This window comes from Aulonocara stuartgranti (assembly GCF_965226115.1).
Source record: "Aulonocara stuartgranti genome assembly, chromosome: 11".
Lineage (NCBI taxonomy): Eukaryota > Metazoa > Chordata > Actinopteri > Cichliformes > Cichlidae > Aulonocara > Aulonocara stuartgranti.
The window spans coordinates 23,593,070-23,617,784 of NC_138947.1; the positions used below are offsets into that span (position 1 = coordinate 23,593,070).

At 38.5% G+C, this 24,715-nt stretch overlaps 1 protein-coding gene across 6 annotated transcripts in view; it reads left to right on the plus strand.

Annotated features, from left to right (window-relative positions):
• The window catches only part of cdkal1 (CDK5 regulatory subunit associated protein 1-like 1), a 273,992-nt gene that overhangs the window by 215,128 nt on the left and 34,149 nt on the right, over positions 1 to 24,715 (plus strand). For 3 of the 6 annotated variants that reach the window (XM_082550971.1, XM_082550966.1, XM_082550968.1), the window contains one exon: positions 10,817 to 10,879. The exons of 1 other annotated variant lie outside the window; for it this stretch is intronic. In XM_082550971.1, the coding sequence (XP_082407097.1) occupies positions 10,817 to 10,879 (63 nt within the window). Of the gene's footprint in view, positions 1 to 10,533; positions 10,596 to 10,816; positions 10,880 to 11,385; positions 11,485 to 24,715 lie in introns of those variants that run through there. 2 more of the 6 variants (XM_082550969.1, XM_082550970.1) reach the window with 2 other exon arrangements.

Below are 24,715 nucleotides of genomic sequence, written 5' to 3' on the forward strand. Positions count from 1 at the left end.
GAGGTACAAAGTTGCCAACACTCTGTTCCTCACAGGAAGAATCCAATGAATCCAAACCTCACATTGAAATGCTGTCATGTTCCATCTAAGCCACTAACTAAAGCAAAGATGGATAATTGTTAGCACAGAGACCAAGATACCTGGATCTTATGCTGTACGAATTTTATGTGTGTTTTAAGGTTATTTAATGCACTTCTCCCACTTAAATCCCAGCTTATCACAGTACTGCACAGTCAGAGTCAGATACACTTCATCAGAACATCGGAAAAACTCGGCCCTTCTCTATAATTAATTCTCTTTGCCTGTATACATTGCATACTGCACAAGCGCTTTTGTCAGCCACTTTATCTTGTAGTTTCACAGGCCTTTGGAAAGCTTATCTTCCATTGTAAATTGCATGTTAACACAGTTTGAAATCTTGCATTTGCTTATTGATTCTACTTGGCTTTTATCTTGTCCACTGTATGTTTACAGAGTATCTATTTGTCCAACATAACTTACTTCGGCAGTCACTATAAGCAGTGCAGACATAAATGTTTAAATCTTAAAGGTTTTGAATTAGCAGTATGCAAAATGAGTTTTCCTCCTGTGGCTTCAACACGTTCAAAGCGTGCCTGTCTTTACAGAACAAAAGGAAAAAGTCAGTTTTGTTACCACATTTTGTCCAAGACAATGTTGTTGAAACTAAAATGATCTTTATTCAGTTGAGTTAGGATCGCTTTATTTGGCTTTGTTCTGGGAGAGCGCACCACCCACCATTTCATCTGCAAGAGATCCCTGTTGTTAGTCAGGATACATCTTTAAACTTTTATTTCAGCCTTTTAAAAATTCCTCTGGTATTTCATTAAAAGTTTACAGTTAACGCTAAATTAGCATTTTTAGTATAACTCCAATTAGATGTGATTATATATTTACACACAGACTCTTGGTCAGCACAAAGTTCTCTCTGTAAAGAAAAAAACCCATCTGTGTTTATCTCATATTGCCTTTTATGCAGCTCCTCAGTGGGCATGCTGCCTCCACTGACCAAATACATAATTTGTATTCAGAACCATCTGAACTCTGAACAGTTTGTTGACAGACATGCCTGAATTTGTGTCAAATCTCTTTATTTGCCTGGTCATTAAGTCCTTTGCGTATTGTTTTTTTTTTTATCTATTTATTTAATCTATGTTCTTGTAAATTTACTGATAGGGAGAGATGTTAGCAACATATCTTAGAGTAGGAGGATCTTAGAGTACCTGAAGAATACTGACTTTACGCTCAAGACAACAGTTTTTCCAGTTGGAATATAGACATGCTGCTCACATGGGCCTGCAAATGAGCTGTGTGTATAGCACCAAATGTAGGATCACTGCTGTAAAGTCCTTATTCTCATAACTGACTTCCAGAAACTGGGGCACAGTAGGGGGGATAAGTGATACATTAACTGTCTGCAGGCATTGTGTGGGTGTGTGACTGTGTGTGTCTGTGTAAGCAAGCAAGCCAGATTTTTAGAATTTAAATGAAGGCAGTTAAAAATAGTGATGCAAGTCTGCCTTATGTTCTTTGTACGGGTTCGGGTGGCAAGGATTATTCCCAAGTTGTCATATCTGACATGTTTGTGTGACGTATAAAATATTTATTTTTTCATGTAAAAGTCAGTCAGTAGATTATAACCATGTGAGATTGTTGTTCTCAGAAATTTCCTGTATGTTTGATGGGATCATTCATTAGAGCTCATTTGTGGTTAACCCATGTCATCATGCTGTGGGAGTCTGTTTTATGTTTTTTTTTTTTTAAACTAGATGCTTCCTTCTACACCCTAATCTTGTTGCTGTTTCTTCTCCTGACTACATATTAACAAATGACTTTCATATTCAGAAACATTTGCTATAAGGATGTAATCAATAAGCAACAGAGAATTAAGGTATTTCCTCTCCTCTCTCACTTCAGAATATTTCAGTGATCGAATGCTAATAATCCAGATTTATGTGTATACTGTACCATGTAGGTCCAAATATAAAACTGTTGTCACATACCCTGCAGCTGATCCATGTCTCTGTGAGAAATCCCTTTCATTTAATGACAGACAAGGGGTATGATAAATGTTATATGCATACCAACCATATAATAATCAATTGCTTGATTTTTCATTTCATGTTAAGGCTCGAGACATTTTGCCACTACAAAAGCTTGCAACTGAAGTTGATTCATTATTGCAGAATTTTGTTTATTTTGGTTGGAATGTTTCAATAGCAGCACATGATTCTGTCCATATTTTGTTGATCATTGCGTTTATAGTACACACTCTTCGTATAGGTCATAACGATGTGGTCAACCCGCCATCATTAGTCTCGGCTCTTTTGAAACACGCTGGACAGCTTGGGACAATGAAGGAATGAATCAATTAAAGATAAAGGGGAGAAAAGAGCCGGAGCTTCCACATATTGAAGAGGAGAAAACGAGACAAAAAGAACAAAAACACCTCAGAAAGAACAATGGGCTGAATATTTATGGGACTGAACGGAAGAAAAGAAACACAAAGACAATGTTCAACAGCTTTGACACTTATTCTTGAGGTGGCCCTCGGTTTAATTTTTCTTCATAATATTTGGTGGAGTTGTCTCTCAATGTGTTGCGCATAGATTAGTGTGTTTGCTTGTTGTGCTGAAGGCCTGTTAATTGGGTGTTTGGGGCTAATAAATAGCCGTAATTAACAGGCATGGGCGAGGCAGGGGTGTTAAAGCTTTGGCAACCAGATGCAGGAGAACAATGAACTACAGTATGGTGAAATTCACCTGAAAGTATCACTCGTTTAGATTAAAGGAGCATTGACAGAAGTGGCTTTGGAACCAAGAAGGTAGGTTTCTCTGTCACCAGTGAGACATTTGTTGTGATACTAACAGCGATAAATCGGAAGTATTACCTGGTATTGTCACCCCAACGCCTTAACAGTTTCATGTGAATCTTAAATATATATTGCGCTATATGCTGTAGTGTGTGTGTGAAAAGTGTAAGGTGGATCACACATTTAATGTATGTTGTTAAAGACGTGTAGTCTCTGTGTTGCAATGACAGTGTGTTGAAAAGCCAAAGGATACTGTGCGTTTGTAGTTCGGCTGAAAACTGATTGCAAACCCCACCTTTGTCATCTTTAGTCATCATTCTGTCATCTTCATTCTGCTCCTGATCTGGTCTTATGTTCTTTGACCTGGATGGCTGCTTGTCTTTTTGTGTATGTTGATATATGAGCCCAGGCTTGTTGAAGTGAGGTATAGTTGTTTGAAGTCCTGCCAGTTCAAGAAAATGAACTTTAAGCCCATTAAAGAGCAGAAAAGCATCAGGGATTTTCTCTTCCTCTCGACTGCATCAGCTATTTATTTTCACCCATGGTTTTATTTCATGCCTGCGAAGAAGCAAATAGAAAGCTGAATGGGAGCAGGTGAGGTTCAAATCCACTTTATTTGTCTGTTTTTTTCTGGGGGGGGGGGGGGGGTTGTGGGCTTTCAGGGACACGAGTAATAGACCTGAGGTTATTGTGATTTTCATGAAGTTAATAACAGGCCTGTGTCCTGATCTGATTACTTTTAATTGACGCTTTAGAAAGCCAAAGGATGCAAGAAGTGGTGTTTCAGAAAGCATACAGTGGCTTGACCTGTGGTAGTTCAGGGTTGAGCTTTATCAACACATGTATTATATGGCTTTGAGGCATTGTATCACTTGTAGGGTATTAGTCAACCTTGTAAGTATTAATGGTGAAATATATAAACACTTCAGTCTAGAAATGTCACAATACCACAATACCATGTCTTTTCCATTAGCATCACTCTGTTATCACTCTGCGATCATGCTAAATTTGATACCAAACTCACAAAATTGATCAAATGAATTTTTCTCAATAAATTCATCATAGCACATGTAATAAAAATAATATTTTAAGAATTATATATTCACTTAGATATTGTATTATTGCCAATAAGTTGCAGTCTGATGATGTGGCTGACACTTTATGTGTTATGTGCTCTTCACATAGACCCATGGGACACACTTTAACACACTGGAACCCTCGAGCATTGTTGTGTTTGGGTATTTATACATATGGGTTTTGATCCCTAAAATGAAAACAAAAAGCTAGTAAACATAAGGAAACAGCAAGTGAAATGAAAGATTAAGTAAACCAAAATTAGCTTATGCCAACCTCTTTAAATCAAGAGTTAGAACGCAACTTGTAAATATGACATTTTAACATGTTTATGCTATAGACAAACTACATATCATCACATTAATTTGCAGATTTTTATAAACAATTAGATTCAGCTTTAGAATAACCATGTAGATGCTCTATAAACCAATTTGCAACCAGTTATTAAACATTAATGATCATTCATTGCTTAACAGGAAGGAACTACATTAAAAAAATGAATTTTGAGGTAAATTACAGTAAATCATCAACTAAATTTAAATTAACGATCAACTTACATTTATTAATAATGGTTACTGGAAGTATTATCTGATGTCTAAAGGGGACATTTTCATTCTATAAGCTGCACTTAATTTACATCTTTAGTGATTTAGCATAGATTTAATTTTTGGATCTGTGATATGGTTTTAACTTTTATACATATTTCACTAAAAGAAACAGCTTGAACTAAGGTTTCAAGCTGTGTCTCTTTCTTATTTTGGTCTCCTTCTCTACCATTTATCTCTGAGTCAGACAGATTTCTGTCGCACCATTAAAATAAGTCTTTTTTTTTTTTTTTTTTTTGAAAGGAAGGAGCAGTACCCTGAGGGCTTGTCAGCCGACTTGATGACATGAAGCTTCTGTTGAAAGAAAGCAGGGAAGATCAAATGCTTAATGGCCACCTGTGAATATGTGTCTGTGCCTGTTTCTGTTATTAAACACAGACTCGTATTTGAAGTCTTTTCAAGTGATGGATTGAATCTTTAGCACATAATGGAACTTCACTGTGCTTTGCTGGTGGAATCAAAATGAGGAATTTAACTTAAAAAGTTATATAATAAAACAGAAGAACGGAATAGCTACAGCTAAACGCTACAGTGCTATAGTATTCACCATATATACACCATTTGACCCAATCCCTGTATGGGTTTAGCCCCAAAATTGCTTTGGAATATGATATAGGGTGAAACACACACACACAAATATATATTAAATACAAACTAGAAACCAAGGATAAAGTCAGTAGTTGACACAGACCTGTTAAAAGCACATATGCCGAGAATGGCGACAAATAAAAACAAAAAAGGGGATGAGACATTAAAAGCAGGGCAGACCTGTTCGAGTCATCTCTTCTGATGCAGAAGTAAAGCCAGCCTTGAGCGGAGTCTTTTCCAGGAACTGCAGCATAAACAAATTAAGCACCCCTCTAGCTTTTGTTTTTCTGTGCAAGTAGGGAGATATACTGTATGTGCATAGTCTTGAATATGTGCTGTTTTAGGCCATGTGGGCTTCAGTTTTGTGTGTGACTTAGCATGTGTAAGTGATGTTTGTTTTTCTGATATGGCTATAACAGCCTCAGCGGTCTTTCTCGCTCTCTCACTGTGTGTGTGTGTGTGTGTATGCAAATGCCAGATTGTAATAAAATTGTGTATTTTTCATCAGTACAGCACAGGTAGTAGCAATAAGGCCTCAAGCTATGGCTGAGCATTGGCAAAATCAGTGTATTTAATTCCCAACAGGCAAAAACAGGAGATATAGACTATAGCTTAATGCTATGTCCTCAGGGTAACTGATGTATTTTGGTGTTTGGTGTTTGAGATTTCAGGAAATCTCATAGGGACACAGGCTATTTTTTACTAACTGTGGTGTAAACTCTTAGCTCTGTTGTTTTATATATATCTTTATTTCTATGAATAGATGGATATAGATCAGGGGCGATTTTAGCCCATTTTTGGGGGTGCTTCAGGACCCCCAAAATGAATCAAAGCACCCCCAAAGATTTCTTACTTTTTGACTTTTTTTTGACAATATTTGCTGTTTGTGTGACACACTACTAAAAATATAAAAAGCATACAGTACTTGGTTGAGACGTAACATTTTAACAACAAAAGTATAGATAACCCCCCCTCCTTCCCAAAATGGTTTGTTCCAGCTCTCCCCTGCTCTGGCTCTAGCGCCCTTTCTGCCAGAGCGATGGTGGCTGAGACGCAGCTGAGCGGAGGTGTAAGTGCCTGGCTTAAAACAGGACATGTTGGATGCATTTAACCTTCAGTTACTCTTTATATAGTTAGGTAGGAGTCAGAACATGTTTCTTTTTAGCTGAAAAACATTACACCCAGACAATGTTCCCTCTAAGCTGCGCACGTGCGCAATTGCGCACTGCTGGCACGCTCTCTGCGCACAGAAAATCTGCGTTGCGCACAAAAAAAAAAATCTAACCTGAATTGAAATTAAAATTAATACTTTAACAATTCTGTTTTGCAGTGTTAGTCAGTAAGTGACTGGCTGCTCCCGTATGGAATTAGAACGATGCCACCTTATCCCATAGTCCAGCCAATAATGCGATTCACATTCATATATACGCAGCTAATCAACGTCGTTGACAGGCTACGACAGCGTCCTTATGTGCCGACAGCGGTGTTTTAGCTAGCAAAGCGGCGTGGCTGATGTGGAGTGAAGCAAAGTTAATGACAACGTGTACAACCATTGGAGATGTGAGCAGGAAAGATGGAACAATGGACAGAAAAAGTGTGGACTTTATACCAGTTTTGATTTTGTGTTGATAGGCCACGTAAAACCAGAGTTATGATAAAAATATCTGCAATGTTTGGTTTTCTTCCTGAATACTATCGTTGTTTATATTTACTGCGGGAAGAAACGGTAAAAACGGCGTTTTATAAGGAAAACGCTCGAAAGCGCTTTCCGCCTGTGAGCAAAAACAAAACCAAAAAAACCACACCCTTTTCTATTCGTCGAAAAAAGTGCCATGTCAACCAATCAAAAAATGATATGGCAACGTGGCATCTAGTTGTTAAGAAACGGGGGGAAGTTTTAGGAGTGACGGCGGTGTTTTGAGATGTGAGAGATTTGAGACGTTTAGCGCAAATCTTGTGTAGTTAGTGTGTAGTGTAGTCAATAGTTTTGTGTGTGTCAGAACAATGAGGCGACTGCTGAATGTTACAGGTGTTACAGGAGTGATACATCTCCTGTTGTCAGGCCTGCAGGTATCAGGCTGTTGTTCTCCTTTATCTCATAGTGGACAGAAATTATTTTTTGGAGTGGCACAAATAGTTTGTGTGGCATCAAATTTGATGCAGAACACCTGATTGTTCTGTAAATAGCTTGAAATGTCTGTTTAAAAGCGCATTGGCTGCATTAAAAAAAGTAATGCAGCCAATGGCAGCTGCAAAAAACTTTGCAGCTGCCATTGGCTGCATTAAAAAAAGTAATGCAGCCAATGGCAGCTGCAAAGTTTTTTGCAGCTGCCATTGGCTGCATTACTTTTTTTACCACATACTTTTTTTACCACGTGCTGCATTACCACATACTCATAATACAAGTCAGAGATTTTTATATATATATTAGGGGTGCAACGATATTCGTATCGATATTGAACCGTTCGATACAGTGCTTTCGGTTCGGTACGCATATGTATCGAACAATACAACATTTGTAATTTATTTTATCAACTTTCCTTCTGACGATGCTGTCTGTGTTGAGCGCTCAGTGAATCTGTGTTCGACTACTCCGCCTAGGCTGCACTGTCGAGCGCAGATCCACTGAGCGCTCAACACAGACAGCATAGTCAGGAGGAAGAGCACAGGGCAAGCTAGCGAGACAGAAGTTAAGCTCTCCTTGCAAGATGGACCTCCCCCACCCTCATTCAGATCTGGCGTTTGGAATTATTTTGGTTTTCATGTGACATATGACCCTGAAGGTAAGCGAGTCATGGACTAAAGTAAAACAGTATGTTGGATGTGCCATGCAATGCTTAATTACATTGGTGTGAACTAGTGTGTTAGCGCAGTTAGCTCGTTAACGTGTTGGCCGTCTAGCCCCATGCACGGGGCGATCGGCGGTAGCTCGTTAACGGAGATTTGCCGTGTTGTGGCGTTAAGGTCATTTCAACGAGATTAACCTGAAAGCACTAGTGGGAACACAATGAATATGACTGCACATTTACGCCGACATCATCCTAGTGCAAAGACAAAAACAACAAGCATGCTACTAACTTTAGCCGAGTCATTTAGACAGCTGTTAGCACGTGATTCTCCTTATGCTGCTGAGAATATAGCCCAGAAGAAGCGGATAGTATAGCTTTTCTTTTGGAAAGAGACATTTCTCTGTAATAAACTCTCTTTTCCAAAGATGAGTGATTCCTCAATCAGATACAGGGCTTGCAAAATCGCTAGCCCGACGTCCCGGAGCTAGCGATCTTTCCAGTCGGGCTACAAAAATCTCTCTGCCCTGCCCGTCGGGCTATTGTAGGAAAAATATATGTCAATGCTTTTGCATTCTTTCAGAAATGTAGCTGGGTAATTATGTCATTGGCATCGGTGAGCCACTGTCAATATGTGACATATTGAAATCGCGTTTGAATTTGCGCTTGTTTTTTTGCTTTCACTTTGCAATGACAGCACTGATCTGTGAGTGATGATCATTTGTGCACCAATTCCTCTGATTTGTCATAATTTCTCCATTTTGTGGCAAGCTTTTCTTTGGCTGTCACTTCTTCACCCCGACCTGTCTTATTTGGCTCAGCAGAACTAAAATATATATACTGCTACTTTTACACACGGACTCACATAAGCTCAGCGATTCTCTGCGCGATCAACCTCTCACATGTTTAAGCTTGCTGCGGGAGATTTCACTTGTCATGTTTGCATAGTAAGCTAACGATTAATAAGACTATGTCAGAGGAATTGGTGCACAAATTATCATCACTCACAGATCAGTGCTGTCGCTCTCTATACACAGTTCGCACGATTGCAAAGTGAAAGCAAAAAAACAAGCGCAAATTCAAACGCGAGTGGCTCACCGATGCCAATGACATAATTACCCAGCTACATTTCTGAAAGAATGCAAAAGCATTGACATATATTTTTCCTTCCTACAATAGCCCGACGGGCAGGGAAGAGATAGATTTTGGTAGCCCGACTGAAAAAATCGCTAGCCCCAGGACGTCGGGCTAGCGATATTGCAAGCCCTGTATCTGATTGAGGAATCACTCATCTTTGGAAAAGAGAGTTTATTACAGAGAAATGGCTCTTTCCAAAATAAAAGCTATACTATCCGCTTCTTCTGGGCTATATTCTCAGCAGCATAAGGAGAATCATGTGCTAACAGCGGTCTAAATGACTCGGCTAAAGTTAGTAGCATGCTTGTTGTTTTTGTCTTTGCACTAGGATGATGTCGGCGTAAATGTGCAGTCATATTCGTTGTGTTCCCACTAGTGCTTTCAGGTTAATCTCGTTGAAATGACCTTAACGCCACAACACGGCAAATCTCCGTTAACGAGCTACCGCCGATCGCCCCGTGCATGGGGCTAGACGGCCAACACGTTAACGAGCTAACTGCGCTAACACACTAGTTCACACCAATGTAATTGAGCATTGCATGGCACATCCAACATACTGTTTTACTTTAGTCCATGACTCGCTTACCTTCAGGGTCATACGTCACATGAAAACCAAAATAATTCCAAACGCCAGATCTGAATGAGGTTCAATTTGCATGTTGCAAGGAGAGCTTAACTTCTGTCTCGCTAGCTTGCCCTGCGCTCTTCCTTCTGACTATGCTGTCTGTGTTGAGCGCTCAGTGGATCTGCGCTGGACAGTGCAGCCTAGGCGGAGTAGTCGAACACAGATTCACTGAGCGCTCAACACAGACAGCATCGTCAGAAGGAAAGTTGATAAAATTAATTACAAATGTTGTATTGTTCGATACATATGCGTACCGAACCGAAAGCACGGTTCAAACGGTTCAATATCGATACGAATATCGTTGCACCCCTAATATATATATAAAAGCTAAAAAATTCAAGTTATTTTTACTTCCAATAGTATTAACATACTGCACAGGTCAATGACTAGATTTTTTTACATTTTTATTGTAAGTGGGCTAAAGCTGTTATTTAAAAGTAGTCTAACATAAATGTAAATGCTGTAATTTGATTATTTTAATAAACCATGTAACTTGGATGGATTCGATGCTGGCGTGACCACAGTGCACACGTCTGATGTCGCTCACAGTGGTCCAAGGGATCGCTCATGGAGTTTGTGTGTTCGCTCAGACACATGAAAAATTAGAGGGAACATTGCACCCAGGTAACCTGCAGCGTTGAAAACTTGTTTTCCGACAATGTTTGCTACCTTACAATCTGTCCTGCTCTGTATTAAAATCAGCAACATTTCATTGTCCTGTTGCTCCCATTGAAATGTATATAACCTATTTAAAATCTAAAACTTTAAATTGTCCGTAGCCTATTGTTGTTACCACTGTCCTGTTAGAAATGGATACTAACTAGCTAACTGAACCATTAACCTTATAACTCCTATTGTGTGTGTGTGTGTGTGTGTGTGTGTGTACAGAGAGACAGCCAGGTTTATAAGGGATATAAGGAAGTTTTTTCAAAAAAAGGAGCCACATTCAGGTAAAAGTGTAAAATCAAATGATCTGTGAATCAGGAATAATGTTGGATCAGTGTTTCAATATTTATATCTTTTATTAGATATACATGCGGTTTGGTTATTTGCCTCTTGGTTGAAAGTACACTGAGAGAGGACTTTTTCATTAGTGATCTTAATAGTATTTTTTCATATTAATGTAATTTTTCATCTAATTGAATACAATCTATTTGTGTATGATTGTCAGTCCGAAGAGGGAGAGAGGAAAGAGGGGAATGTGAGGAGAAAGTACAAGGTCAGGAAGAACCAGGTAAGAAAACAGACAGGGAACAGTGACAGGCACAACACAAACTGTTAAACTGACACAGACAAAAAACCTAATTTTACTCACACAATCTGGAAGTTGTGTCCTCCCTATATTAAAGCTGCTGTACAGAATCTGCAAAACAAACTGGGTTGAAACATTTTTGACCCTCTTTAACAACATTCCAACATAACATTATTGGGGAGATGAAAATTAATGATATATTTTTATGTAGTTCAGCCACAACTCTACTAAAACCTCAGCCAGTAATAGGTAGGCCAACTTTTGGACCGTCCAGTTGTCTGTATGACTGCCGCAGTACCTACATCACATTTGCGCACTATCAGAAAGTGCCAAACAGCCCTGGTGGAGTGAGGAGCTGTAAAGAGAAGCAGATGCTCTGTTTATATTCTAAAAATGTTTTAAGCTTGTTTCAAAGATTCTGTACAGCAGCTTTAAATGTTTTCCAAAAGCACACATACACTTATCAGTGTTTCTCAAACTTTTTACAGTGTGTACCACCTGATAAAATGTCAAGCTCTCCCAAGCACCACTATGAAAGCATGAAACTCATAAATCTTACAACACAAAATTAGTATTATTAAATTAGTAAAATTAGTATCTGCAGTAAAGATTTTTTCATACATTTTATACATTCTACCACAGGCAAAGTTGCCTCCATTTTTTATATATTTCTTTATTAATATTTTGTAATAATTTATTTGTAATAATTTATTCTGTTTTGGGAGTGTTTTTTTATGTATCTGTATTATATTATACATACACATTAAAAGTAAATCTCTGTCCAAAAAATGCACTCAGTTTACTTTTTACTCACTATGAGCATCATTCATTATTCTCCCCCAGTAATGAAGGTTAGGATATGTATTTTTTTATTCCAATCCATTCTTCTTTTGCAGCATTTAAATAACCTTTATCAGATTTGATGATTTTATTACAGACTTTTCAGTGTTTTGTTTTTCTTTCACAAATGTGGGATTAAATTGTGTTAAAATGTATAAAAAAAAGTCTTATGATTTAATAAAGAAATTTGCAGACTTGCACAGAGATGGTAAAATTATGATGACTGATAACGGAGAAGAAGACAACAGACAACGAGGACAGGGAGGAACAGGGGTTTAAATGCACCAAGGAGACAGTTATAGAGAACTCGGGACAACTGGAGACATTTAAGGATGCAGGGACTGACACAGACAGGGAAGACGTCTCATCGTGACGTGTAAAGTTTATCTTGCCTGGCTGGGCAGCTCTCTGGGTGCTCAGCACCCCCAAAGCTCTAATCCTAGAATCGCCCCTGATATAGATATATTGAGAGAGAGACAATGTTAACCTTTTAATTTAAAGGTTGTAAAACTGCACTCTGGGGGTTTCATTGGCCTCATCTTGTGTATGATGTTTAGCACGTAGAAAAATCTGAATGCACTGACAAGCAATACACAATCCATATGCTGATGTGTGTCTTAGTTCTTTCATATAACATACACTGTATGTGTCTGTACTTAAGAAAAAGCAAAAAAAACAAAACGCCGTTGCTGATTGAGGTTTGATTATTTGTGGGATGTTTTTATGCTGTCGCCCTGGGCAACGTCATGTAATATCACGTACCATGCATTCATGAAATGTAAATGCACAAATGAATTGCCAGTTTTATAGACATTTTCTGACTAAACATGCGTAGAACTGTATATTTGTGTCCTTTTGTGACTCATTAAGTTTCTTTGCATTACCATTTAACATTTTTTTTTGCTTGATGTGCAGTTCATGTTCATAACATTACACTGTTTCATCATAGTACAAGCCTTCATGCATGATGTGTGTCACTGAGTGGGGCTTTACAGTAAATATATAGAAAATTATGCATTATGAGTTTAAGCCTTTTTTAAGGCCTTAGAAAAAGTCAAGAAGTCATTCTTTGCAGTAACTGTGCAGCAATGTGCATGAAATGCCTCAGGTCTTTACAAAGGACAAAGTTGTTTACATATCTAATGCACCATATATGAGTGGATGACCTTTAGTGGCAAGTATGGATTGAACTAAGAACTGTGTGGAGGCCTTATGGAAGGCACCAACTAGTTTATTAATCTAGTATAGTATGGAGGGTTTTTTTCTTGCTTTGAGTAAATGTCTATTGAGTATAACTGTGTGTGTGTCCAGGGTGTTGGATAAAGAAAGAAAGAACAAGTACCACAGACTTGTACTTGATGCGTAGACTTGGTAAATTATTAAGTCTTATTGAAGTCTGCCATCGGCCAATATGCCAGTTTATTTTGCTTAGATCTCCTTAACACACGGGACTGAAAACAAATCTAAGAACAAGGTCCTAAAGGATCATTTAAAAAGTTGGTTTGTTTTAAAAGACATTATGTTAATTGTTAGCCCGAACCCCAGCAGGCGTATCCCATATGTGCTTCTATCATAGTGCTTGTTCACCTTGACCCCGTTTTATATAACACTATAGTAGTGTTGTTACTGTGTATGTTTTGCGTTTGCACACTTGAAAAGTAACTGACTTCTGTCTTTTTTGTCTGTTTCAAATGTGAAAACTTTTTAACTCATGGCTTAAAGTTACTGTAAGTTTCACATTGAGATGGAGAACTGAGATATTTCAATCATTAAAATCTATAACATGTTGACGACTACGCTAAATCTAACACATACTGAAAAGCTGTTAGTAGTTGGATGAAATTTGCCAGTTCTGTAAAAGGTGATAAAATGATAGTTGGCAAGACAAAAACTTTTATTTTATAGTGCGTCCAATATACTTGTGTTCCCTTAAATATAGAAACACAGAAATATTGATTTAACTCTTACAGTAGCTGCTGAGACATGAAAACACACACACAAGCCCGTTCAGCTATCTTAGTGAGGACCTTCATTGACATAATGCCCCTTACCCTGACCCTAACCATCAAAAATGAATGCCTAACCCTGATCCTGAACCTAACCATAACCTAATTGTAACCCTGACACTAAAACCACACTTTGAGCCTCAAAAAGGCCTTCAAACTTGTGAGAACCAGTGAGTGTGTCCTCATAAGTGACTGTTGGTTCTCACAAGTATAGTAGAATGCAAATTTTGGTCCTCACAAAGATAGCTAGACAGGAACACACACACACATTTCTTCATTTTCAGTAGTTGGTAACCAGCTTGCACAACCCTTCCCATCTTGTATTTCCCTGCTGGATGGTTCACTGGCTCATTTGCTGCTTTGGTGGTCCTTTGTGTGATTCAGCTGGTTTTCCAGTCAGTCTCTTACGCTGCAGTTGAACAGGCTTGTTTCCGGAGATCAAACTGAAGGCTTCAGAGCAGATCAGGACCTACCGACTACCTCAAGTCTAAGATTAGAGAGTTGGAGTGCCACAATAGGACTCACTAATTCTCTTATTGTTCTATTAATTATTTGTTGCAAAGTGCAAGGCAATTAAAGTGTTACCACCTTTATATGCATAAAAATAATTTCCAGCACTCTGCTTCATTTCATATGCACATGCACATTTCTATGCAGATCTTTGTGTAATGTCTGTGCATTTGCATTATGCAAGAGTTGTTTTTTTTTAACACTTCCTCATACATTTACATCCGTTTTGTGAATATGGGTTTGTGTTAATGAGTACAGTAGCTTCAAGCATCTGCTGAGTGTCAAATTAGTGAAGCCCACCACGCCAAGCATACAGGTGCTTGTGAGTGTGTGAGCCAATTTGTTTCGAAGTGCTTAATATACACGCTCTACATTCAAGCAATCATATCTTAGTCTATTCAGAGCCTGAATTTGTCTATACATGGACACACACACACACACACACAGGCCGTTTTTGAGCCCTGTCACTCAGCCATATGCCACAGAAGGGTCTGGCATCTGCTGGAATACAAATGCACAGTAACAAGAGACATGCTGAAGTAATCAGGGGTTTTTTTTGTGTATTCCGCTCACACAAAGCAGTCCTGTCATTTTAACAGCTCGTTCCCTGTATGAAAATAGATTTAAAGCAACACATGTATAATCCAGACATATTTGTTGGTGTAACCCCTTTTTGGACAACAGATCAGTGTCGGCAAAACCAGCCCTTTAAAAATGCACATTCATACCCAGAATGGAACACCCCCGAGTTAAGGCATATTTGAATTCATCTATAGCCACTAAGGTTATTCCTTTATTTGTACTTTCACTCAAAGATGGCTTGCCTGCACACAAGACTTGCACTTACATTACCTAATGTTATCTATCTCAATCATAAACTCACTATTTTATTTGCTATCACATATTGTTTCCTTGGTCATAAATACTGAAGGATATTGATTTTTTTTAAACATCAGTGCTTACACATGCCATTTTACCTCCTCTCAGTTCACACATCTCAGTGACCATGTAAAGGCTGAGCTCATAAAGTGTTTTTGCTTTAATCACAGACACTTTGCATCATGCTTAGCGTGCTTGTTTGAAGTGGTTTCGTATGAACAAGAGCACTCTTATGAGTGTATCCTGGGTATTAGCTATGTGTTTATCTTACTGGTTTTGGTTGAATGCTGAGGGATTGGACTTTTTGTCTGTCTTTTCATGACTTTTGGTTTGAATGGCACAGCTGTGTGCGAGCACACTAGCCTCTTAAATCTCACTCTGATTGCTACTTGCTGCCTTTGATTAATGCTCATTATGTCTGGGTGTATATGTGTGTGTGCGCCCATGTGTGCATGTGCTCACAGAGCCAGTTCAACCTGACCCCCCTGCCATAAATCAATCAACACCATTGAAGTGCTAATATTGCCCCCTTTGTGAGCCATTTTCTTATTCAAGTCTCATCTTGCTGAAGGCAATCTGACGTTTACTGATGAGGATTTTGACTTTATTTTTAATGATTTCTATGACAAGTTTAGACAAGCCACACAACATTAATTTGCAACCATTTTATTTATAATTGATTTCCCCCCCTTTAAACCCAACAATTTTTTTTGATCAAGCATGATAGCAAACTGAATATTTTGAAGTTGGGTTTTTTTTTTGGACTACTAGGCAAATAACAAGAGACCATCCTGTAAAATGTAAACTTTCTTTCTTTCTTTGAATTGGAAGAATTAAATAAATAATTCCATGTTTGACAATAGATAAAGACTTTTTTTCAGATATTTTGACAGAATTAATGAATTCATAGTTACTAACATGTTGTTGTTGTTGAACACATCTGCTAATTATGTATTCACTTTCTTCTAGTTGTGAACATCAGAGTATATATATTTTATAATTACTACATTATTCAATTTTACATCCATCAGAGAGGGGAAAAACAATTGTGTTATTTAGTTCTAAATGTTAATGAACAGTAAGACCATCTGATAGATGATATTAAAGCAAAGTCATTAAAGAACATAAATGTCCATTCAGAGCATTTTGAACCTTAATTATGTTACAATCTGTCGTGTGTGTGTGTGTGTGTGTGTGTGTGTGTGTGTGTGTGTTTGCTAATTTTGGCCCTCAGTGTTTCAAACGATAAATAATTTAATTTATTCTCACTTTCCATCGACACTCATCTGGCTCTTTAAAATGTCTTTTTATTCACTTGAAATACAAAGCATGCTATAGTTGGCAACTGCATAATTGGTCAGCAAGTATAAATGCTTCATTGACTGTTTGTGTCACTTCTTATTGGGACTCTGGCTGCCAAATAACAAAGTAAATGAATTCATAGATCAGCTTGCAAAAAGCAGAATACTCTAAAATGACGGGTTCCCCTCTCTGTGATTTAATCGAAATCCCTTTGTCACCATCTGAAGACTTTTCATTTGGAGTGTCTGTTCAGAGTCATTCGGTTTGGGAGACATCTTCCTGATGTTTTCAAGAAAAGTCACCCCTTCTTTCTGGGTCAGATATCCTTCTAGTTTCTGGCCCTCAATTCTTGCATAGTGTGGAAGGAATTTTTAGTCAGTTTGCAGGTATATCATCTCAGGTTGCTCTCGTTAATCTTTTTGAGTCAAAAACAGTGACATATTCCAACCTTCAAATCACGACTCTCACATAGTCCATGTGCTAACGGCTAGCAAGCACATACATATCCAGTTTGTCAACTTTTGACCCTGTGGCCACTAAGCAGCCTGTCTTTATTTATTTATTCATTTATTGATTTGCGCTTTCCACTCAGGCTACCTACATATACATCTATACACTTTGATGGTTTAGACTTACCAGCAAAAATAGGGCTGTGCTTGTATTGAGTGTCTGCAGTTTTTAATGTGCACCACATTTGCACAGGTGGACTAGAGTGCTTTGATTTTACTTTTCCTACTGCATTTTCAGTTTTTCTATGTTCTGATTCCTCATTTTAATTAGTGTATGAACTTCTTTTAATTGCCTGACATATCTACAGACTGAACCTATTATAAGCAGAAATGACTCCCACTTTTCTGTGATTTACTACTATTCACTAAGAAATAGATAAATGCTAACATTGTTACAAATTAGCAGCACACGTGTGTTCTTAAAGACGCTCTTAACAACAACAGATTCCCAAAGACTTCTATCACTCATCTGTTTTTTTTTTGGGGGGGGGGGTTTATCAAAAAGTATAAAAGTACATTTGACAATAAGCCTGCGAAAACAAATGGATTGAATAAAGAAAATAAAAACCTTCAGTCTTGCGTCCTCCTCTCCACATTTCCTTGTTCAGGATATCTGTTGTATTTTTGTCCTTGGTACCTGAGTGACTCGTTGAAAGGAAAAAAAACAAAGTACTTCACAGTCCATCATTGGTGCACTTCAGAATATACCATCAGTGGGACAGATGAAGAGGACGCAAGCGTGCTGAATCAGGAAGACTCACACACACATGCATGCAAAATTTTTAGCTCATGAAGGAAATCAAAATGTCGAGATTCCAAGAGCAAGCAACCCTATACAGCACACATTTAAACCCCGTGTCTGCGTTCTATGTGCATAAGTGAGGGAAATTAAAGATGCGCACAATTATACACAAAACCTACTCCGTGCTGAGCGACAGCTGCAGCTTCCTTGATATTGGTTGACGGGAACGCTTCTGTTTGTGAAGGAGGAGTATTGTTGGGAAAGATTTAAATTCAGCGAAACAGAAAAGAAAACTTGGTAATAAGATTAAGCACAGTTTTCTTTTTTAAAGAAATTGTATATTTATATAGTATTCAGAGTATTCCTTCCAACAAACTTGTTAAAATGCTACACTACAGTTGCAAATTTGTTGGCTTCATCTAGTGGCAAAAATTCCATTGTTTGTCTTTGATCTCCAGTGGGAAGTACAAAACGATTTTTTAAACAAATGAAAGATAAATCTGAAAATCCTCAAACTACTGCCTACCAAGCAAACATAAAGTAGAATTAATGTCACACCAACAGGTTATTTAATGCATAAACATGAATAAAAATAGACCATCATATACTTTTCAAAAACAAGATTTACTGAAGGTATTATCGATCCCTGTTTTCAATGTCAAGTCACTCGCCAACCATTACAGTGGTTTGGGAAAGGGCCTTGGGATTAGAACCTGGATAGATGGATACAATAAATGCCTTAAATGACCTACTTCTACACATTTATTCCCAGTGGATTGTCTTATCACTTCTCACCAAATTTAAAGTCTTTTATCAGTATTTTTGGATTTGTGCAGTTGGTAAAAAAATCACGTTTAAAAAAAAAAAAAAAGCAACAAGAAAAGAAAGGAATATGCATCAAGGTCATGATCCAGCTTTTAACCCAGTGAGGCATTAGGACTATCCTCACCTTATCCCACAGAGCCACCAGGATGGCCTTGTAGCTCATGATTTTCTTTCTCCCTTATCACATACTTTCCCTCATCCTAATATGATGACTGGAGGGCTAGCCTTGAACAGCAATCCGACATTTGCACTAGATAGGCCAGTGCATGTGCGATTATTTGTTGTGTCTCCTGGTGTGGCCTCCAGTGATAATCATAATGGTACCGCTATTGCCAAGGCATTAGCCTCGGCTGCTATTATAGATTAATGTTGATGTATAGATGTATGCCTTACATGTGAACTCTGTCTTACTCTCTCTATTTCTCCGTCTCCTCCCGTGTCTGTTACATATTCACATAAATACATGAATTACACACACCAAGGCCTCCAGGCCCACAGGGACATAACAGACAATCAGCCTGACAATCGCAGCTGAGCTCTGATTGATGCTACAGTTGCATACACACAGACACACACACAGTTTCAGACGCACAGATGCTGTAATGCCAAGAGGACTTTGCAGCCTACATCCCTACATAAACATACATGTACACAGACACACATACTCTGTCTAATAAGCCTGACAATAAGGGGCTGAATAAATGAAGGATGGAACATTTACAATCGCTGTGGTCAGGAGCGAGTTGAGGTTAGTTGTTACTTTTCTGGGACAGGAAAGAAATACATGGCCAGTCTTCTGTCTGAAACCTTTTAGATCAAATCGGTGTAGGTCAAAGGGTGCTGGTGACAGTTTGTGAGGAGTGGATGTCTGCAGTATCTCATGTAAAAAAATGAATAAATAAATGCATGCAGGTGCATGGAGCAAAGCAGTTAATATTTCTGTTATTTAAACTTAATTAAACTAAGAGAAAATAAAATATTGAAGGACGTGATAAACTCGAGACCACATCCACCTACAGCTCTTGTGCTGTGTGATTTCTTTCTGTGTATTTCGTTCACATCATTTTCTAAGACACGACACGTTAATCTTTCCTCTAGCATGACCAAGTATATGTGTTTTCAGCAGTTTGTGAGTTCTGTGTCTGTGATGCCATGGATTTTAGCAACTGATGTTTCAGAGGCTTTCCTCCTGTGTCTTCTGCCACGTCTCTGTTTTGATGTGATTCATTCCAGCATCTGAGACACTAAACAGCCTACGGGCTACTGTCACAGGCCTGCGTGTTTATGTGTAGTGAGAGATACATCTATCTGTCTCTCGTCTGACAAACTAGATCTGTCACGCTGGTGGCGGACTTGGCTGTCTTTTCTTTTCAAATGGCTGAAACTGATGAGGCAATCAGTTGCTCATGTTTGTAAGTTTTTTGTGAAACTTTGCCAGAAAACTATATGTCGTCTGTACGTTCTAGATTATAGAGTGCAAGTAGGACCGGGGTACACATTCATGAGGTTAAAAGGAATACAGCAGCTTTATGGGACATGTTCCATAAGAGCAATAATTCGAATAAATTAACTGTAACGGTAAAAGACTGCACTGTGTAATCATTCTTATTTGGCTTTTTTTCCCTTTGTTTTTAGAAACTGTTTAGCAAACGATATGTATTTAGAAAGTCTCATCGAGGTCAACGTCTCTTTTTCAAAAAACAATTGTAATAAACAAGAAATGTTATTCCAACTTATTCCAACAAAATAATTAAAGCTTGTAAAGCTTTGAGCAAATGCCTTCTAGATGCTAAAACATCCAGTCTTTTCACTTAACCCACAGTTATGACTGTAGGAACTTTCTGCTATAAAGAATTTTATGTCAGTGGTAGATACCGTCCTTAGTTCAAGGGTAACGTCAGCATTAGTGAAAATAAAAGGTGTAAATATGCAGCGCTATGCAAAAGTCTTGGGTCGCTTCTCCTATTTTCAAGAACTAATAAAAACACATTGTAATAAAAAAGACCCAAGAGATGCATCAGGCCCTTCAAGTGATCCAGTTGACCCACCATTTGCTGAAGCTTCAACAGAAGTGCTCTCAATAGGAGGACAGCTGTCGAGAAGCCATTCTTAAAGAGGGGAAGCGGCCAGAAAAGGCTGAGGTGTGACTCTGGAACAGGTCTTAAAGAGTGACGAATCCAACATTGACATCTTTGGTTCAAATTAAGATCAAGGAGAGGTACCACAGTGCCTACAGGCAATATTAAGTATTAAGCAGAATCAGTATTTTGGGGCCGGCTAGGAATGTGACTTAAACCTTTTGTAAGGGTAAAGAATGTTTAATAAACTGGTGCGATCAGCAGTAACACGAGCATTAATTGTTTTCACAAGAAGTAAAATGAAAGGTTTTGGAATCAAATAGTTTAATCATGTAACCCGACGATGTGTTAGTTGCAGAAGTTATTGTTAAGAGCAGATTTCAAGTCTGCTGCTCAGAATGAAGGACATTATTATTTGCAATGGAGCCCAGCACTTTGTGATTGTTGTGTTTTTGCGTTGATAGAAAAGCTTTATTATAGGACTTTGGTTGTTGATGTTTGGTGTATGGAGTTTTCTTGTATGCTCACTTTTGGGCATTTAAATCAAATGCAGGCAGACATTCCATTTTACGTAAACACAGAATAAAATAGCTCATTAAATAGGGTTTAAAAGGTAGGTGCTTTGTACAAGGTTTCCCTTTGAGGTTGTTTTTTTTTTTTGTCAATTTAGAAGTACTGTGAGAATGTTTTGGAACATGTTACCAAAACTGACACTGAATACCAAACCTGTTCATTGTTATTGTGATGATTTTGCGCTAACCTTCGCATGCTTTCAATTCTTTAGTAAAGACTCTGTGAAACTTCTTGAAAGTCCTTGTTTGACACAAGACATATTATGACCTCAGCATTCAAGAAAACTATAAAGAACTTTGCTTTGTTATATGGGAGAACAGCAAGGATGCCGTCCTTCAGGCTTGGAAAGTCTGTGTTCTTGGTGCAAGCGTAACCAGCATTTTGTAGCATTCAAAGTTCAAACACTAACACTTTTTAAATTTGCACACATATTAACAATTGTGTAGTAACCCCTCTTCTTTTAACAACAGTGCATAAAAGTCTCTGAACTGTGCAGACCAGTTGCTGAACTTTTGGGAGAGAAATGTTGTCACATTCTCATCTGATATAGGATTCAAGCTGCTCAACAGTCTTGGCTGGATTTTGTGGCGCAAAAACGATGTTCACACAGTCACACACAGTTATGCATATGTGTTCAGACCCATACACGTGGCAGAATTCAATCATTCAGTTAGGGAATGCTAGCAGTTGCAGACTTGTGTATGTTATCGATCATATAACATCAGTTTCTGGATTTTTACCTAGTAAAAAATCTCCCCTAGGTGGTCCATGTGTTGAACCAGTAGAGGGTATATTCTCCAGGCATGCCAGTACTTCACCTGGACTCTTCTACTACGAAGCCATGATGTTGTAATGGCAGGAGTATGCGATTTAGGATGAGGCCTTCCCTGAAAAAGATATTCTCTGAAGGGAGCATGTGTTATTCTAAAACCATTGGAGAACTCTGCGCTGACAGCAGGCCGGATGGTCCTTTTGCCTCTTTAGTCTCAAGGATGCAACATTCATGTTTTCTAAAAGAGAATTTAACATCTCAATTTGTCTGTCCACAGAACACTTTTCCAATTTGCCTTTGCAGTGCTTTTGAAATGTATCCTGCATTTGTGGATGGGACATTGAACTGTGATCAGACAACGATTTCCGGAAGCGTTCCTGACCCCCATGCACTTCCATGACAGAGCCATGCCTGTTTTTCAAGCAGTGTCGCCTGAAGATTACAGGCATCCTGCGCTGACGTTTAGCCTTGTCAGCATACGGAGATTTCTAATCTAATCTCTGATTTAGATCTCCTCATGTTTCTGACCCATTGCCAATTAACCAAATTAGTTATAAAATGTTCCTCAACCTGTTTCTTTTTAGTACCACTTATTTTTCCAGCCTTTATCGTTCCCATCGCAGCTTTCCTGAGACGTGTTGCTGGCATCAAATTTAAAATTAGCAAATACTTTTTAATGAAATACTAAATTGTCTGTTTAAATACTTGATTTTTATGTTCTACTGTGAACTAGATATGGGTTTACCAGATCTGTAAATCATTGAATTCTATTTTTTTAATAACATTTTTGGAATTGGGGTTGTACTAGTTCTACTAATTTTGCACATTTCCTTTATTGTGGGTTTTAGTCTTCTTGCTAAAAAATTTTTTTTTTATTCCCTTCTGTTTAACAGTTGTTTCCTTTGAATCACCAGCTCAATGTTATTAAAGTCTCTTTTTTTAATTGTATTCACATGCATGAGAGAGCTTTGGTCTGATGAGTTCTGTGAGTGCTGGAGAGGACCTGGAGGGGGCTTGTAGATTTGATGCAGACATGAAGCATTCTGCTTGGGTAAAAACTGCCAACACTTCCCTTAGCTCTGAGAGAGGACAGTGGACATTACAAGGCCAAGAACACTTTACGGGTCTGATTCAGAGCCTTAAGGCAAACAAACAAAGTTAATCAACAAGAATATTAAGCTGTCTAAAGAGCCTTTCTCTGTAAATTCAATTCAATTTTATTTATATAGCGCCAAATCACAACAAAAGTCGCCTCAAGGCGCTTCATAGATACAGAGAAAAACGCAACAATCATATGACCCCCTATGAGCAAGCACTTTGGCGACAGTGGGAAGGAAAAACTCCCTTTTAACAGGAAGAAACCTCTGGCAGAACCAGGCTCAGGGAGGGGCGGGGCCATCTGCTGCGACCGGTTGGGGTGAGAGAAGGAAGACAGGATAAAAGACATGCTATGGAAGAGAGACAGAGGTTAATAACAGATATAATTCAATGCAGAGAGGTCTATTAATACATAGTGAGTGAGAAAGGTGACTGGAAAGGAAAAACTCAATGCATCATGGGAATCCCCCGGCAGCCTACGTCTATTGCAGCATAACTAAGGGAGGATTCAGGGTCACCTGGTCCAGCCCTAACTATATGCTTTAGCAAAAAGGAAAGTTTTAAGCCTAATCTTGAAAGTAGAGATAGTGTCTGTCTCCTGAATCCAAACTGGAAGCTGGTTCCACAGAAGAGGGGCCTGAAAACTGAAGGCTCTGCCTCCCATTCTACTTTTAAATACTCTAGGAACAACAAGTAGGCCTGCAGAGCGAGAGCGAAGTGCTCTAATAGGGTGATATGGCACTACAAGGTCATTAAGATAAGATGGGGCCTGATTATTTAAGACCTTGTATGTGAGGAGCAGGATTTTGAATTCAATTCTGGATTTAACAGGAAGCCAATGAAGGGAAGCCAAAACAGGAGAAATATGCTCTCTCTTTCTAGTCCCTGTCAGGACTCTTGCTGCAGCATTTTGGATTAGCTGAAGACTTTTCAGTGAGTTTTTTGGATATCCTGATAATAATGAATTACAGTCGTCCAGCCTGGAAGTAATAAATGCGTGAACTAGTTTTTCAGCGTCACTCTGAGACAGGATATTTCTAACTTTAAAGATGTTGCGAAAATGGAAGAAAGCAGTCTTACATATTTGTTTAATATGTGCGTTGAAGGACATGTCCTGGTCAAAAATGACTCCAAGGTTCCTCACAGCGTTACTGGAGGCCAAGGTAATGCCATCCAGAGTAAGAATCTGGTTAGATACCATATGTCTAAGATTTTCAGGGCCGAGTACAATAACCTCAGTTTTATCTGAATTAAGAAGCAGAAAATTAGCGGCCATCCAGGTCTTTATGTCTTTAAGACATTCCTGCAGTTTAACTAATTGGTGTGTGTTATCTGGCTTCATGGACAGATAGAGCTGAGTGTCATCTGCATAGCAGTGAAAATGTATGCTATGTCTTCTAATGATGCTGCCTAAGGGAAGCATGTATAATGTAAACAGAATTGGTCCTAGCACTGAACCCTGTGGAACTCCATAATTAACCTCAGTGCGTGAAGAGGACTCTCCATTTACATGCACAAATTGGAGTCTATGAGATAGATATGATACAAACCACTGCAGTGCAGTACCTGTAATACCTACAGCATGTTCTAATCGCTCTAATGGGATATTATGGTCGACAGCATCAAATGCTGCACTAAGGTCTAGCAGGACAAGCACAGAGATGAGTCCACTGTCAGAGGCCAG